At 37.5% G+C, this 18,010-nt stretch overlaps 1 protein-coding gene across 1 annotated transcript in view; it reads left to right on the forward strand.

Moving 5' to 3' along the window:
- The first annotated feature begins 1,639 nt into the window (after positions 1–1,639).
- TPO (thyroid peroxidase) overlaps positions 1,640–18,010 on the forward strand; it is a 49,045-nt gene continuing 32,674 nt past the window's right edge. The window contains 4 exon segments of the mRNA XM_046939321.1: positions 1,640–1,685; positions 11,368–11,461; positions 11,624–11,674; positions 13,107–13,188. Of these exon segments, the coding sequence (XP_046795277.1) occupies positions 11,368–11,461; positions 11,624–11,674; positions 13,107–13,188 (227 nt within the window). The 5' untranslated portion in view covers positions 1,640–1,685.

An 18,010-nucleotide genomic window follows, 5' to 3' on the forward strand; every position in this document is an offset into this window, starting at 1 on the left:
ATTTTTTGAAAAAAAGGACTTCAGAAGTGTTCTATAAACATTGGGTTTTTTTTTTAACTTTTTACATTTACCACCATACAGGTGATATTAATATTGTTAACAGTGGAATCATTGACCTTTTGTGGTGATTAATTGTAGAGAGACATTCTTCCTAAAGGAAATACAGCATTTCAAGAAAATAACACATTCTGAATGAAAAATAAATATTACGTTGAAACTAAAAGGAAAACAGCGTGTGCTAGTAATGGAGGCAAGCTTTCTTTCTTTATTATTACCAATGACAACCTATATGGTGGTAAAATGTTCAAAATCTCTTAGTTGTGAATTGAAGTATGCTAACATGCTTACCTACCTTCTCTGCTGAGGGCTACTTCATTGGAAGAGGCACCAAGATACTTGCCTACCTGATGGTTCACAGCCTGGATTTCAGCTCCAGTGAGCTCTGAAAGGGGGAGGACCATCAGCATGCCAGGCTTAGAGCAGCACCACTGCATGAAGCACAGCTGAGGGAGAGCAGGTAGCAAGAGGATGCATATTTTTTTTAAGCAGCCTCTCTTTCTGGCTTCAACATATTCCTGAGCCCCTGGATGTGGTAGCTGCCTTCTCCATCTCAAGAGGCAGCATTTTTTGGCTTCCTGCAGAAGCACTGTGTAACCCAGAAGTCAGGGCTATCAGCTGGGGAGGTGTAATCCTGAGCTCCAGTCCAAAGGAATCATCCATTCTCCATCCAATAGCTCTATAATGCAAAATGCAGAGTTGTGCAGAAGGTCTCATTTACATGCAGTTTATATTGTATTTTACTGTGACATATTGACATACTGAACTTCTTCAGTTCCCTGTGGTAGTAAATTTTGCTTCTTGTGGCAATAGATGTAATTGCTTTGCACTAAATTATATTAACTATTTAAGCTGCTTTGTTTTCTTTCATGCTTGGACTTATGGAGCTGAATTATCTTCTGCCATACACAGTCCAAAAGAGAAGAAACTTTCTTCTAATTGGGAAAAAATATTTTTATTTCAACTGCAGACAAAGTGTGTAGACAGTGGCTAATTTCAAAGTAATAACTTTTTTTTTTTTCTTGAGGTTTTTTTTTTTTTTTAATGCTGATTGCTGCTAGTTTTAAACTTCCCATTTTTTCCCCCCCAAAGGGAGCTAATCTCTGCACAGTTCACTTCTCTGAAAGTAGGTCACACTCAGTCTTCACTGCAGTCCATGAACTCTGGACTGGCAGTGTTGCAGTTGGCAGAGAAATGGGGTAGGTTAGTTTTTAACTAATTTAAGAGAAGCTCTTCTGCTTTTTTCTTAAACCTGTACTTTGGTGTTTAATGATTCAGGTGCAGCTTTAGTGCATCCAAAGTAGAAACTTCACAAGATTATATTAAAAGTAGAGCTATAAGGGTTTAAGACTACTTATTTGGTATCTGTACCATCTGTGAAACTCCCATTGCCTGAAATACTTACTGCCTACTGTAGTGAAAATGCTAAGTCATGGCCTGAACCAGTGGTTGAGCACCTGGTGGGAAGGCAGGGCCAACCCAGGGGAGCTCAGGTGCATGCAATGCAGCTGAGTGATCGGAAGGGGTGGAGCCAGGTTCCACCCCTTTCCAGACCTCATTGAAGGGTTGGCAGTGGAGGTAAGGGTATCTTTTGCTGGAGATCTCTGCCTGTCTGAGTCCTTCTAGAGGTAAGTAGCTCTTTTCCTTTATTTCTGTGGCTGCTGCACTTGGGCTCGTTCTCATTTCTTGCAGCTAAAGACTTTGCCACCCCACTGTTTTCACAGTCTTTTCTGTCCCGTTATAGTATTACACCTACCAAGCACAGAGGTAATAGATTTTAACTGAGGCCCTGTGATAGGCACAGACTTGAAGAACAATCATTTTGTGGTCTCATACTGGGTAGTTTCCAATCCAGCAGTAGTCCCTGCTGATTTACACCAGTCTGAGTTAGTAGGAAGTACGACCTAGTCCAAGGATTTTACCTTAAGAGTATTATTTTTTTTTTTATAACAAGCATGAAGTATTACCTCTTCATATTTTTAAAGCATCCCTGTTTGATCTAAAATTATGGTGGAAAACAGGAGAATGGTTAAGTGATAGTTAAAGGAGACCTCGGACAAAATAAGCAGAGTGAGGAAAAAGAATGTGAAGGAAAATAGAAAGAAGGAGGTAAAGTCAGATTATCTTGAGGATAGGGGCATCAGAAATAATTGGAAAAGTAAAAATAGAAGTGTGGGGTCAGCAAAAGGGGTCTAAAGGCAATGATAGAGGTAAAAATGAAGGGAGGCCTGAAAGGAGTCTGTCCTGTCCCAGAAGAATGGCAAATGTCTGTACCTTTGATTGAGAGTGAGAGAAATACCTGAAGCATTGGCCAATGTGAAGAACATGGAGATAAAGTGAAACTTCAGGTGATAAATGAGCTAGAGGTAACACAAGTGAGGAAAAAGAAGAAATTAATTGGAGAATTGAATGGAAAATACTGTGGAAAATTGGTCACAGTAACTTGTCACGTGTGCAGGGATAGCTGAGCCTCCTGAACATAATGGCTTACATGCTGTGCAAGTTAACATGGACACAGGAAGCAGATTAAAATAGTAGGCCAACATTTTCTTTTTACAGAACTATTGTATTTAAGTGTATTAAAATGCTCGTGGATAGCTGTCCTTTGCTAATTCTTAACTATTTCATCCTCTGAGAAGCTGGTTACTCTTGAAAGCTGTTAGAGTTAATAGACATAGAATACCCTGAAACAAGCCAGAAACAATACTAGACATATTTACTACTAGTACTTTTGATTCAGGACTCTTCACTTCTGCAGGATGTCCCATGTAACAAAGTGGAATGTGCTTGTGCCTGTTTGGCCTTCTGATGTCTTGAACCCAAATTCTCCAGCACAATAATTGAGAGTAAAACATCTACTTCACTGTATAATGAGATTTGTGAAGTTCCTGTGAGCTCTCCTGGGGAAAATACAATGACTTTCTTCATTCTTGGACACTGGATCTATAGGCCTGTGACTTGCACATTGGATTTGTAGACACATGGCATTTCAGAGGCAAAGTAGTATATGTATACATATAAAAGTTGTACGTGCTGGAACATTCATAGCTTCATGAGTGTCTCCTTCCTGCTCTCAGGGGAACTTTCCTGTCTGCTGTCCAGAAACCAAGATGAAGCATCTGTTAGTGCATGTGCCAGGTCTGGTAATGGTTTATTTTCAAAAGAATGTTATGGCACAAGCAGTGGAGTGCAAAAGTCATCATGAACTCCATTTCCTGTGGGGCTCTTGCCATCTGCTTGCTAGCTATATGTACCACAGACTGTCTGTTGCACAGGAAACAAACAGTGCTGCTGGCAGCTTTCTTCTGCCATATAATTGCTGCTACTGGCACCGGCAGACTTCCAGGAATGTTATGCCTTTTCCTACCCATTACTATTGCCACTTTTCATGTGTTCCCCCTTTAAAAGACACACTTTCTGCCTCTGCCACCCTTTAACCTGTTTGTTTCTGGCTTTCCTGGCCTATGTTAATGTCTCTATCTGCCAGAGAAAGTACATCACATTACCCAAGATGAGTTTCCTGTGCTGCAACAAATTTGCTCGTATTGATATAATGCTGATATAGCAGTGGAGTACTTTACAGCTGACAAAATGATGGTAACTTTGCATAAAAATCACCTTCTTGATAAGGCAGATATATTCACTGCCTTGGCAAATAAAGCTGTTTGTCTCAGATGAGATCTCAAGAGGTGACAGTTAATTCAGGGCAATCAGGGCATGCTCCTCCAGTGGCTAATTTTCTGGGAAATATGAGATCTACACTCATCAGCATCTTGCTTTCTTCCCCACTGCTTTTCCCTATGCATGGGTAGCTACAAATACCTGTCTGTTGGAGGCCATGAGCCCGCTGTGTTTATCCGTTACAGCTAGACTTAAGAATAAATAACTTGTGAGAACGTGCATTGCCTCCCTCAAGTCACAAGTTATTTGGACCCTGTATTCTAGTGGTGGATCTGCATGGGCACGTAGGTGCGAGGACTTTTTTATTTTACTGATGTAAATTCAAGTACTTACATGCTGTCATGGTTATTGAGTAACAGTGCTTAGAAGCTGAACAGAAGTAGAGGATCTAAACTTCTCTTTGCGTCAGAGGAAAAAGAGGGAACATCATTTCTAGACTTGTGTATGTTAAGAAAAATGACGTGGTGTCATTACACTGTTTGGTTTTAAATGATGCATGAAGATTATAAACATGTCTGTTAGAGTTATGCACAGGACTTCAGGCTCTGCTTAATGTTTTCTCCTCTGTCTGCACAAGACTGACTTCTTGTTCATGGTTCTTCAAAGGTACATCATTATCTTTGTCACATCACTGACCATCTCCTGGTCCTATCAAGTAGTGTGTCCTTATTTACGGATGAATACCCAACCAGAAATGATTAATCATGTACTCCCATTAGAGTTCTGAAAAGCTCGTCTCTTCTTAGAGGGCATCAGGAAAGCCTAGGAATGTTATAATGATATATTTCACCACACAGAGAGGAGTCTGAGATGCTTCGGCCTTCCGTGCCATTCAATCATACTGAAAAACTGAATAAAAAGATTGATTAATTGATTCCCAACTGTTTTCCTTACTGAAGATCCTTTTCTTACTTCAATGCTAGTAAATTAAACTTCAGCAGGAAATCTTCAGAGGATCTGTGTATCTCTCTGGTATAATTGTGGAAATTGTCTCTAGTACAGTTTTTTCCTCACACCTGTTAAGCAGTCCATTGGCATGCCTGAGGAGTTAGCAAGGTTTGTTACAGGCAGTTTAGATACATACATCCTGATTGGAGAGTTCCACTAGCACAAGTGAAGGCTATAGTGCCCCAGGTGCATTTAATTTAGTGTACAGCTGTAGCTTTCAGTTCCAGAGACTCCAGTGCTGATGTGCAAACTCCACTATGTAACATTGGTAGCATTTACCAGTAAAGGCACTCGTGTCTTTTGGATTCTAAGAAGCTCTTTGATCCTCGATGATATTATTGAAAAGCAGGAAAAAGATCTAAAGAATATCTAAATGCTGAAATACTGCACAGTTGAAGTTATACTATGGCATACTTACATTAAGACAGAGTCAAAACCCATTTGGAGAGCACATGGTACTGCTATGCTACCAAAGAGCACCTAGAAGTGTTGCTTCCCATCAAACAACATTTCCACAGAGTGTTTATTTCTCATTAATACAAATTTAGTTATTTCTGAGGGGATCTGTGATCCTCTCAGGAGGCAAACAGTACTGCCGTTAAATACCATTCAGCTGACTAGGGCACAGATTTGTTTTGCTATCTATTGTGAGAGGGCTACATTTTGCTTCAAGATTCAATGACAAGCCTAAAGAAGTATGGGGTATGTTTTTTAGAAAAAAAGAAAAGATTTTCCAGCTGTACTACATGTAGCAGTATGCAAAAATGTCCAGGTGGTTTACAGCGACATGCACATGAGCAGGTATCAGCTGATCTGCCACCTTGTCTCGGATTGCCCATAATAAATACCTGCCCACATGCTACTACAGGCCTTGTGTTAAGCTAGAGGTTAAAATAGGAGGAGTAGCTGGATTTGTCGGTCTATCACAGTGTATATCTTTTTTTTTTTTTTTTTTTTTTGCTTCATTTAGGCTATGGAGAATTTAGTGGAAAATGAGTTATTTTATTGTGACTATTTGTATATAGTTTTATGTGTAGCCCTATATACTGTTACACATACACACAGACACGACTCTAATTTCTTCAACTATTTGAACCATCCTCTGTTTAATCTCTGACATTTAAATATGATTATTTTCATTCTTGTCATTAGTTAACATTTCATGCTGATTGCCCAGTATTTCTCATGTTCATTTTTCCTATGTATAGTTAAGTGCAAAAAATGTGAGCTATAGCATTGCTTGTGGTTTTTTTGTTTTTTTTGGTTTTTTTTTTCAGTCTGGGAGTTTTCTAAAACAATTTATTAAGCTACAGAATACTTCAAACTCAGCAGGGCATTAAAATCAACAGCTCAAGTTCAGTGGAACCTTGACATGACGTCAGATAGCCAAGATGTTTACAATATACAGTCATAAGATACACTTGAACACTAAATGTCCCGGAGTGGTGCTGTGTGACCTCTTAATTTGTGGAGAATGTTTAGCTGAACTTCTGCAGATCATTTACTTTCCTGATTTGTGACACACCAATGAAAAACTGGAGACTGATTCAGAAGCATGCACATTTACTCAAGTGAATATGAACTTGGCTGAAATACTCTTGAACTGTTTTCTTTAGATTTATAGTGTTTTTCAATTAATAAAGTGCTTTTATAATGTAGGATGTCTACTGAACAATCTACTTAATGAGCTGATGGCCATATTGTGAAATTATTTTAAAACTACTTTTACCGAATAGAAATCTAATTTTTCAATGTCTGTTTTCTTTTAATACCTCTTTCTACAAACTGTTTGACAATTCCATCTCTGAAACAACTTCTTACTGTGTTAATATTCACCATTGCCTTAATCTTTGGATTTATCAAAAAATTAATTACAAATGAAATAATAAATTTGGGAAGTTTCCCATGCTTGGGAAACCTACCAGGCAATTCAATAAAGCAGACCAGTAGAAAATGGTTTAAGTGTGATCATGAGTTCAAGCACTGTTATTTCAATTTAATGAAATATATTTGCCCATGGATTCTTAATCATAATGTTGATAACACAGACTTGACAGGTGCACTGTCTAAGGAAAGGTATCTAGCCAAGCAAAACTGAGGCTTTTTGTATAGTGTGGAGAGAGAATAAGGTTCTTCAGAATAGGATGTACCAGTGCCATCATACTGGCTCCTGATGCAGCTAAGAACTGCCGAGAGCCATACATATGGCATAAAACAAGCTACATGGTATAGCATTCTCTCTTCTCACTCCAAATTATAGCTTTTATTCAGTCAGGATTACCTCTCATCTCTTTTCATAGGTATTTGTGTTCTTTACCTGAGCACTTTTACACCATCTCTTTTTGTTCTTTCACGTGATGGGTACAAAATGAAAGTGTGCTGCCGCTGCTAGAATTTTCACAGCAACTCTTTGTTGGGAGGTAGAAGATGAAAGACATTGGACAAAGTTCCAATTGGTATTGACGGATCTTCTCTCATGAAGGATCTATATGTCAAAGCTCCTACCAAGACTTCTGTGGATATTTCACTCACTGCAAAGCACTACAGAAAAAGGGCAGGAATACTGCCCAGCTCTGTGCACTTTAAGTACAGCAACAAATCACTTTCAGCACCAGCACTTCTCAATTTTCTTTCTGGGATCTTAAATCCTCTTGTGGATTTTCCACTAATCACACTAACCCTCATTCACAGGCAGAATACCAAAACTTGTCTGCTGTAATTGTATTTCATGGTCATTGTCTTGTCTTCTTAAGACAACTTTATTTTTAAGTTACAAAAGATCATGCTATTTACATTGTTAGTACTCGATCAGCTTTATGACTACATGACATGTGATGTATTTACCCACCACCCCTAACTCCAAGCCATAACCTTCATTATATGATACTTCTGTGGTCTCTGCAAGACAGCCATTAATAATAAGAAGTTAGAAATCCTGCCATTAAGTTTCCCTTAAAATGCTATATCTGAAAGAGACTGAATTTGGTGAAATCAATGCTTTATCAAGATGAAAAATGATTTTTCTGTCACATTTTAAAAATAAAAACTTCTGTGATTCATGCCATTGAATTTTAGACCTTCTGAGTATATATATCTTAAATTCTTCATCTGTTTCACTTGCTTCCACATAAATCATGATTTGCTCTTTAGTTAAGGCAGAGTTTTCACACGGTGGTATGCAAGCTTGGTGTGAGTTCAGACAAGGAATAGAGCAGATTCTCCTCGAAAGCCTAGTTTAACTTTGTAGATTCTTCTTGAAGTCACTAAGTTGCCTAAAGTCAAGGTATCAGTGAAGCTGATAGACTCTTCTTATAATCTGTTTTTCTTTCACATTATGTTTTTCTGGCTTTGTCACACTTTGCTGAATTAACTGGGATGAGTCTGATTGCTGATATTTGTGCAATGCTAAACCGGAACCTAGGCAAAACTGCTTCTATTGGAGTTCCTGATAGTTATACTTTTTTGCTTCTCCTCTGCAAAAGCATTCATGGAATTTTAAGAGACTAATTTTTCTATTACAATTTAGACACCCACCTTCATGCTATGCTAGTGCCCAACATTGCTGCTAAATCCTGAAAAATATTGTTTTCTATTATCAAAAATATCCAGATTTATCTTGGAGGTCTCTCATTCTACCCCAATGCTTGTAAGGACCAATAATGCCTGGTAGGCTACAAGCTGTTGCAGTGCGAATATAGGAGTCTTTCTAAGGTTAGATAAATGTCTGTTCCCTGTATCAAATATCAGTTGAAATTGCATAATATTTTGATTATGGAATATTCATTCTGAGTAATGTTGTAAGGCTGCAGAAATTTGTTTGTGTGAATAACTGCAAATTCTGTTGCTTAGGGGTGTTCCCTTGAACTGAGTTTATTAATAGCTTACCTTGTAGGTCTTTAACATTTAAGAACACAAATAGACACCGTACTGCTCTTCATGTACAAATTCAAATCTTGGAAGTATAAGAAATTTAATGTGTTATTTTAAAACCTAAGCACTAATGTTGTTAGCTGTTGGGATTGACTACTGCTTCTTTCAACAGTGATACTTAACAATAGTATTGTTTTATACTTGTCTTTCATGTTTAGACAGTCGTTGATCTGTGCAGTCACTGATCAACAGAAAGGTATGACACAGTAATAATGGCTGAAGACAAGTGAATAATGGAAGATTCAGAATAAGAGGTATTCATTCAGCAAGATATTTATCCAACTAATCTTCACTGACAAGTAGGCAATATATGAATCTTGGATTCAAAAATTGAAGTTGTTCTTAAGCCAATAAATTCTCTTTCGGCAGTTAACAATAACAGGATTCTTAATGAGCTACAATAAGACTGAGAATATTTCTGCATCTATTTGTACTCATCCAACGTAATAAAGACTTCCCATATTTTCTAAGTAAAGCTGATTGAGACTCACAGGGCAGATAAACACACTATTTAAATAATTAGTTATGATACAAACTGTATTTATATTTTCATCAAAAGAAGCAACATTCATGTTGCCTTTCATGTTTTTCCTCATAGATCAGTTTGCTGCTGGTAACAAAGTACAGTCCAATGTTTACAAATACTTTAAGTGTAATAAATGAGCAAAGGCTAAGATTCTAATTTAAATGTTAAGGAAGATCTTGAACTCTGCAGGAAAGCTCTGGTTTTTGACTAGAACTGCGGAGAAAAACAGGCCCATTTTTACATGTTAAGAAAGTCCCTCAGCTCTCAGAAATGAGACTCATGATACTTGTGAAGTATATGAAATGCTTCATACTTATGAATATTTATGAATACTTAAACGCTCTCTATTCTACTAGAAGTTTGGAATGTATCTGCTTTACTCAGTGTTTTGCTGTGTCATGCAAAAAGTCCATCCTCTTTACATTTTCTTATGTAAGGAAAGGCCCCCACCTGAGTAGCTGAAACTTACTTATCCAGTGAAGGTCTTTCCCTTTACTCTTTGATTCCTTTTCACTCACGTCCACTCATCCATGCAGGAAATAGGATTATGGTTATATTCCTTAACTTAAGTTGGCTAATATAAAAGCCTTGTGTTTTGCCTTCAACCTGTTCCCATGTTCATGAGTTTTCTTTTGTCACTGTACATGATGTACAGAAGCTCCAGGATGCTTCCTGCTACTAAGCTTCTACTTATTATGTATGGCATAGAGTAAAGCACTGATCTTTGGCTCCATCTTGTGATTTCCCTGTAAAGACCAGCAAAAATGACATGAATACCTCAATCCTTATTCCAGGGCTGAATTTGATCTCCCTGCCTAAATAGGACATGAATAACAAACAAACAAAAAAACACCTTAGGTCAAAATATTGACTTTAGAAGAAACAATGGCATTGAAAAAATATAAATAAAAACAAGCAGCCTTGGAAATGTAAAATGGATTGCTTGAGAGAACAATACAAAGTAAATGTCCATTCAAGAAACTTGGTAGGCAACCTGGGGGCTATCACATAAGATCACATAATGATCACATAAGATCATTTCGGTAAAGAGTCAATACCAGAAATGATAAAATAGGACACAAATTTACCTTCTTTTCCAAATTTATTGACAAAATGAACTAATGGAAACTGTACCCAGGAGGTACTTCAGTAAATTTCCTTTGCATTTCCTTTAAAAAGAAGTCTAAGAAGTAACTACATAAGTAACTGTTCACATATTAACAGGAAAAATAAGCAAGCGAAGCTCTAACATCAGTTTCTGCACTGTGTGAATATACAGTGGCGAAAAAAGATTTTTGAAATCATTTGCACTTTTAAAGCTTGAGTGAGTAGCACTGTGTCAAGCTGATAGTGTAGGCTGGGCCCCAGGAAAGTACTTCACTTTAATATTTCAGAAGAGTTACTGCCATCAATAAAGTACAGAACTGTGGAAGATCAGCTGCTCAGCAGACAAAAGGTCAGACTATGAAACATTTCTTGCTATTTTCCAGAGCAACTTCATCATATTAAGTTGTGGAAAATAAGGGATGCTTTCACGTTGACTTCCTTTGGGTAATACTACTACACTGAATTTGTAGTTGATTTGTTAATTTATTATTTTCTTTATTGATCAAAATGTAGCATGTGAAAAATATTGCTTCTTGAATAATTTATATATGTATTTGTACTGCTGTAAAAGCTACCAGCAAAACAGTGTATTGAAATGGAAAATGTAGCACATATTTGCAATGTGAATATATTTGTTGTACAGCTTTGATAGTACAGTTATACATGGACAGAACTATAGACAGGTCTGGTAGATGTTATTTTATTCTTAGTTTGGCCAGTTTCACAGTTTTGTGTGTAACACAAAATTATAATCAAACCATATTAAGACACAGAAGTTCAAAATAAATGGTAAAATATTGCTTAATTTCTATTATGTAGGCTAAGCATTGCTAATACTGTCAGAATGTATCATGCTACCAAGAAGTGTTGTATCTCCTTGTACTACAAGTTTCCCAAAGGGGAAAAGAATTAATAAGGAATGAAAATAGAGAAAAGGAAATACAATCATTTCTAAAAATGAATATTTTAAATTTCAATAGCATACTCAAGAATTTGGCTAGAAATCTTATTTAATAGTAAAATCTACCATGCACAAGAAATTATTTATAATATGGCTTGTAATTATCTATAAAATGAAGGTATCTATTTTGTAAACATTTCTCTCTTCTTTCTTCTAGATGAAAGTGTTCATTGTTTTGGGAATTTCAGCAGCTATAGCCTTCACAGCTGTTTTCTTCTCTTTCCTTCAGACAGGCAAAGATGTCCTCTTCGGTAAGTAACAGATAAAACACATATCATTTTATTTTGTCAAGCAATTTAGCTTAATCTTTTCTTTTCTCTCTTTCTTCTTCTTTTTTTTTTTTTTTAATGTGCAAAATACTCTATCTGACTTCCATGAGAATTATTCCATGAGCACTTTCTTTCCAAATGCAGCTTCATCACTTGACAAGAGATTACACAGCACATGCAGTGTATCTCAGTTATGTACGTATGTATGTCTAGGAGTGATTTAATTTTTTAGTGGCATCCATATGTTTACTGTAATGTTTAGAAGCATGATTGCTGGATTTCTCTACCAGAGTGATAGTTGCTAGCTTTACTCACTCTGGACTACAGTCAGTTGCCATGTGATGTGCCAGGTGGCACGCTGCTGCTGTCCCACAAGGCTGTACATCTCCATGGATCTGTTCCCATTAGGACCCTCTGGTTACTGGAGGGATTTTAGAGCATCTCAGGCTGCAGAAGCACCTACATTCAAATGATAGAATCCCATATTTTTAAATACCAGAGCTATTTATTTGACATCTGATCAATCTAAATCAGTGAGGTGTGGTAGACTAGTGCAATAGATACAAAATTGAATTTTGAGAGGATAATTTTCAAGAGGCTGATTTTACATTAAAGTGGAGTAGAGATTGTGAAGAAACAGGACTTTTCAATATTTACATTTCCTTAATTGATTCTATGACTGTTAGATATGGTTTGGAAGGGAAAGATCTTAGGAATGGTTTCTTCTGAAGTTTATTGTAGAATCACAGATAAAATAAAATGATATCCAGACTATAAAATAAATAACCCCTGAATTGATATTCAAGACTACTTTAGATAGTAACTAGATTTTGGACCATCACTGTGAAGCAGGATCAGATTGATTTTTCTAAAGCAGATTCTCTATTTAATTCTCCCATATTAATTGCTGGTAAAGATATAGTTTAAAATGAGGTTATATTTTAAGTTAGTTAACACAAAATGAATATATGAATAAATGAAAGAGAATGAGAGAGAGTGGAATTCAGGTATAGAAGATGGATCTGCTCTTCTAGATTACAGTCTAAATCAATATTACACTATAAAAAATACTTTAAGCAAAATATATTTCTCAAAGGCAAAACCCTTAAAGATAATTAAAAATCTTGCAATATTAAATTCTAAAAGTCTGTGTTAACTATAAAGATCAATCTCTGTTTTTAATTTAGGTGTAAAAACATTTTCAGGCGTAACAAATCAGAATAACATTAAATGAATCATATGAATGGCTCCTGGTACCTGTGATGGGAGCTCAGACTTGTCCTTTCAGTCCAAGGACAGCCTTATGCAACATACATATGAAGCCTACAGAACATAATCCTCACATAACGCCACATTTTCAGATGAACCTATAAGTGTGGTACTACACAGTGTGCATAGCTGGATTTATGCTGGAAGAAAACGAAGGAAAGCCTAACACCTCATATGTTATGTTGATTTACTACTCTTACCTTATTTTTTAGAAAGATCAGAAAACCCAGCACTGAATAACAGAGATATGTTTAATGGAGAATAATTGCATAGGAAAATATTGCAAACCTATTTATATTACAAATGTATTTCAAGAAATATCTCTTTTTTTTTATTGTTTTGTTTTTCTGTTGAGAAGCAAGTGAAGATAACTGCATTACTGAGGCAATCCAGAAGGCTGTTAATTTGGTGGATTATGCTACACAATATGCTCTGGAAAGGTAAAACATAAAATAAAAAGTAAAAAGTGAATTTATTCTGCAAAAGGCTTTCCTAATAGAAGCTTGATAAAAATGAAACTATATACTCACCCCAGACAAATCACTGGGTCACTGGGCTTTTTAACTTCCCTCAAAATACTGGATATATGGATATATGGACTATGAAGCATGGCATTATTCAAGGTTCCTATCACAGAAGTCCCTTTAAAAGCCTTTATAATAGTAGCAGAGTCACATACTGGCTGAGGTTGGCATCTAGCACAGCTCCTGCTCCAGTGGGGACACCCAGAGCAGTGTGCCGCACCAGCACCACATCCATCTCCAAGGAGACCCTGCAGCCTCTGGGCAGCCTGTGCTGGTGCTCCATCACCATGCAGCACAGAAGTGCTCCTGGCGCTCAGACAGAACCTCTCATCCTCCAGTTTGTGCCCATTGCCTCTCATCCTGGCACTGGGTACCAATGAAAAGAACCTGGCTCCGTTCTATTTTCATTCTCCTTACTGGTACTTACAGACCCCCTTTGAGCCACCTGTTCTCCAGGCTGAGGAGTCCCAGCTCTCTCGGCCTTTCCTCATAGGAAGGATGCTCCAGTAATAATTACAAATATATTGAGAAATAAATATTACAGAAAAGGCCAACAAATAAGATTTTTTTCCCTTCTCCTACTCTCCTCCCTCCCTTTACCCCCTCCTCCTTTTCCTTCTCTCTCTCCTTTCTTTCCCTTTCCTGTTCAACAGCAGCACTTGAAAATTAGATCAGTAATCCAAAGCTGTTAAATTAAGCATTTGATCCAACAGGAATTGTCTTTAATCTTTGGATCTTTCTTGGGCAAAACATTGCTAGTAAAAGCAATGTGTGAGCTGTTTATGTCTTTTGCAGTTTGGATTTAACCCTGTAAGCAGCCACAGGGCCAAAGGCTTGCACTGTCAGCAGAGCATCCAAAGATGTGTATTAGTATCAGCACTAAAGCACATGCTTTCATGTTTTCTGCAATCAGAGGCACAAGTGTCCTGTGCCAGTGTTAGAAACCTGATGTCCATGAGAATATAATTTGCTCTTGTGTTAACTGGTGTGGAATAGTAGGACTGTTAAAAATGAACATTGCCAGAAGCGAAAACTATTTCTGCTTCGTGCTCTTTCAGTTCCTTGTGGATTTAATCAGCTCATTGAGAGACTTCTTGCTGTTTTAATCCAGGCTGGTGTACATGCTCAACACCTGCCTCTTAGATATGAGTCTTTGGCAATTTGCAAAGTACTGAGGACTAAACTATCATCTAATCTCATTATCTTGAGGAGGGAATGTGTTTAACTCCTTAAATTATATAATTCTGTATCATTGTATCATATTAATCTAAAACTGCTAGGGCTTTTTTCCTTTGTAACAAAGAATGCTATATACTTGAATTAAAGCTTTAGTCAACACAAAGGCTAAAAACAAGAAAGAAGTGCATATGACTGCACATTTTCAATTCTGGAAGTTATGGAGGTTGCAGCACTGTGAAAACTCATTTTACTTTGGCTTACAAATAATTGAAGGAAACCACAGTGCAATACAGATGAGCTCGGTGCTACCTTTGAGACTGAAAAGGCAGTTCTGAGATAAAAAGGCAGTATCTTTTTCAGGTTAGAATGGGAAAACTCTTAATCATTCCACGTACAGTAGTCCAACCCGATGTTTGCTGAATTCCTGATCTAGAGGTCTGAGCTACAAGCTGTCTGAGTCAAAATAACTGTTTTTTTTTTTTCCTCAGACCTCATTTTAACCTTGAATTGTGATTGAACTGGACAAATAGGTTTCCTTACATCAGGTGTTTAATCACTTAAATTCCTGAACTATTCTTTCCTTACCACGTCTCAGCAATTTCAAAGTATCTGAATTGTAAAACCCCCAACTTAATATGTTTTATTGTATTTGGTCCCTATCTATGCCAACTCAAATTGGCTATCTATGAGACTATATACGTAATGAATTGCAAAATCATTTTCAATGTTCTGAATCCATTGTTATAATTACAGTTGCAGAAACCCACTTGGCATCATATTTCAGTCACCCTGGTCATACAGCAACAGTAGCCATGTACATACATATTTTGAGAACGAAGAAAAGATACTCCCTTTATATTCTGCACCGTGCTGCCTTTACAGGAGATCAGAACAGCAGCAAATGTCTAAGGCATTTGTTCTGACTTGCAATCTCTAAAAAAAAATTACTTTATAAATACATTAATTGAAGACAGAAAGAAATCTCAGAAACAGAATATCAGACGCTGGATGATGATGTATAGCATGTACTTTGGAGAATGTGTTTTGTGTAGATAGATATACATATATTTTAATATTGATCTGCAATGAGACTCAGTAACTGAGCATCTGGCAAATATAAACTATCTTCCTCCCAGATATCTCTCATCTTCCAAATAATAATATCACAGGTTGTTGTCTTAGTTTCATGGGGCTATTTCTTTATTACAAATTAATACAATTTTTTTTTTTAATTAGTGACAAAAAACAGCATCTCCTTCCAGAATCAGAGCTCATCTCTGGGAGCATGAGTATGAACTAGAAGAGACTAGAATGGATACATTGAATTAGGAGGTGAAAAGAGGGGAGGAAACACAAGTTTGACAAACTAATAACCACTGTGATGATCTTACACAATTCATAAGATTAGAAACAAGGTTGAAGAAAATGTATGGGACGTACCTTGTCCATAAGGGTGGTTTGTTTTGTGTTTTGTTCTAGCTAATTTTTACAGAGGTTGTCATGTAACTCCCTGATACAGAAATGTTTACTTGGTCATGCATATTTCTTTTTACATGATGTATGACCAATATTTTCCTCAAGTGAGTATGAAATACTAAACCCCAGTTCTTGCATTTGGTTATGGCATCTTCTAACTTACTAGATGTTTCAGGACTTTTAATACTCCAGCAGAATTCCTAATTGTATATCAAAAACTCAAAGTATACTGCTGAGGAGCAGGATAGCTCAGTGTCATAGTTAGAAGTGTTCTCAAGTTCTTTTCCTGAAATGACAGGAAGAGTTTCTGTGTAAAGGATAATTGAGAAGGCTAAGACTCTTGTATCAATTAAGGACACATTCAATATCTAGAAAAGCCTTTGAAGTCACTTGACTCCCGCCCAGTAGGCATTCATAAGCATTGATAAGATCCCCTCTCAGTCTTCTCTTCTTCAGTCTGGACGGTCCCAGGTCCCTCAGCCTTTCTTCATAAGGGAGATGCTTCAGGCCTCTAATACTCTTTGTGTCCCTCCACTTGTTTCTCTCTAGAAATTCCCTGTCTTTCTTGAACTGGGGAGCCCAGAAGTAGACACAGTACCCCAGATGTGGTGTCACCAAGGCAGAGTAGAGGGTGAGGATCACCTCTCTTGACCTGCTGACCACTCTTTATAACTTACCCCAGGATACCATTGGCCTTCTTGGCCACAAGGGCACACTGCTGACTCATGGTCATCCTGTGGTCCACCAGGACACCCAGGTCCTTCCCCACAGGAGAAGGATCCTTCTCTTTTCTAGCATATCAACCTCCAGACTGTACTGAGGCATGAGGTTATTTGTCCCCACATGTAGGACACTGCACTTGTACTTGTTGAACCCCTTAATGTTCACCCCCGTCTCTAAGCTCTCCAATCAGTCCAGGTCACACTGAATGGCAGCATAGCCTTCTGGTGTGTCAGCCACTCCTCCCAGCTTCATATCATCAGCAAACTTGCTGAGGGTGCATTCTATGCCTTCAGAGATAGAAGGACATGAGTTTGCTGGAATGAGTCCAGAGGAGTGACACGATGATCAGAGAGCTGGAATAATTTTCTTATGTAGTGAGGCTGAGAGAGAGAGGGTTAGTCAACCTGTAGAAGAGAAGGTTCTGCAGAGACCTCATTGTGGCTTAGTAGTGCCTAAGAGATGCTGGATACTGGATAGTGACTTTTTACATGAGCATATAGTGCTAGGACAGGTGGTAAGGGCTTTAAAATGAAAGAAGGTAGATTTAAATTAGATATAAGGAATAAATTCTTCACTCTGAGAGTGATGAGGCACTGGAGCATGTTGCCAGGAGAAGTTGAGGATGCCCCATCACTGGAAGTGTTCAAGGCCCATTTGGATGGGATTTTGAGCAACTTGGTCTAGGGGAAGGTGTCCCATCGGCATGGAGTTTGGAACTAGGTAATATTTAAAGTTCCTTCCAACCATTCTATGATTCTGTGATTCTTTTTTTCTTATGTTTAAGTTGAAAAGATGTTGTCTAATCAAACTGCTTAAAGGTTAGATCAGACTGGTTAAGTAACATATTGCCATGTAACTGTGTAATTAACTCCTGCTAAACTAAATGCCGAAACTCCATCTACAGCTAATAAGGCAAGTGTTTGGACCATCTCTGAGAGGAAATGTTTCTAATTGTCAGCTGCAGACAGCATCTAGACAACTGTGATTGTTTCCCTGGTGACAGGGCAAGTCATGAATCTGTTTGTAATGACTGAGGTGGTCAGTAATATTAAATGTTATATAAAAATGAAGCCTACTCACTTAGATGTCTCAACAGGGAGACTTCTATACTGTGATTATTCTGCATGAGCCTTCTCAGCTACTTTGTGCTGCAGACTTTGTCCACCATATCAGTTTCTGTTTCATCCTGACAGCTTCACACAAACTTTAACACTGTTATGTGTGCTCAACAGAAGGGCCCTTTCCAGAGTTTTCCTTGCAAAGCAAAGTAAAAATGTATTTTTCATTTTTGCTTTCCCAGTACATCCTTTGATTCAAGTTATACCTCAAACTTAGAATATACCCAACATAGACAAGTACA

The sequence above is a fragment of the Gallus gallus genome, chromosome 3 (assembly GCF_016699485.2).
Source record: "Gallus gallus isolate bGalGal1 chromosome 3, bGalGal1.mat.broiler.GRCg7b, whole genome shotgun sequence".
NCBI lineage: Eukaryota > Metazoa > Chordata > Aves > Galliformes > Phasianidae > Gallus > Gallus gallus.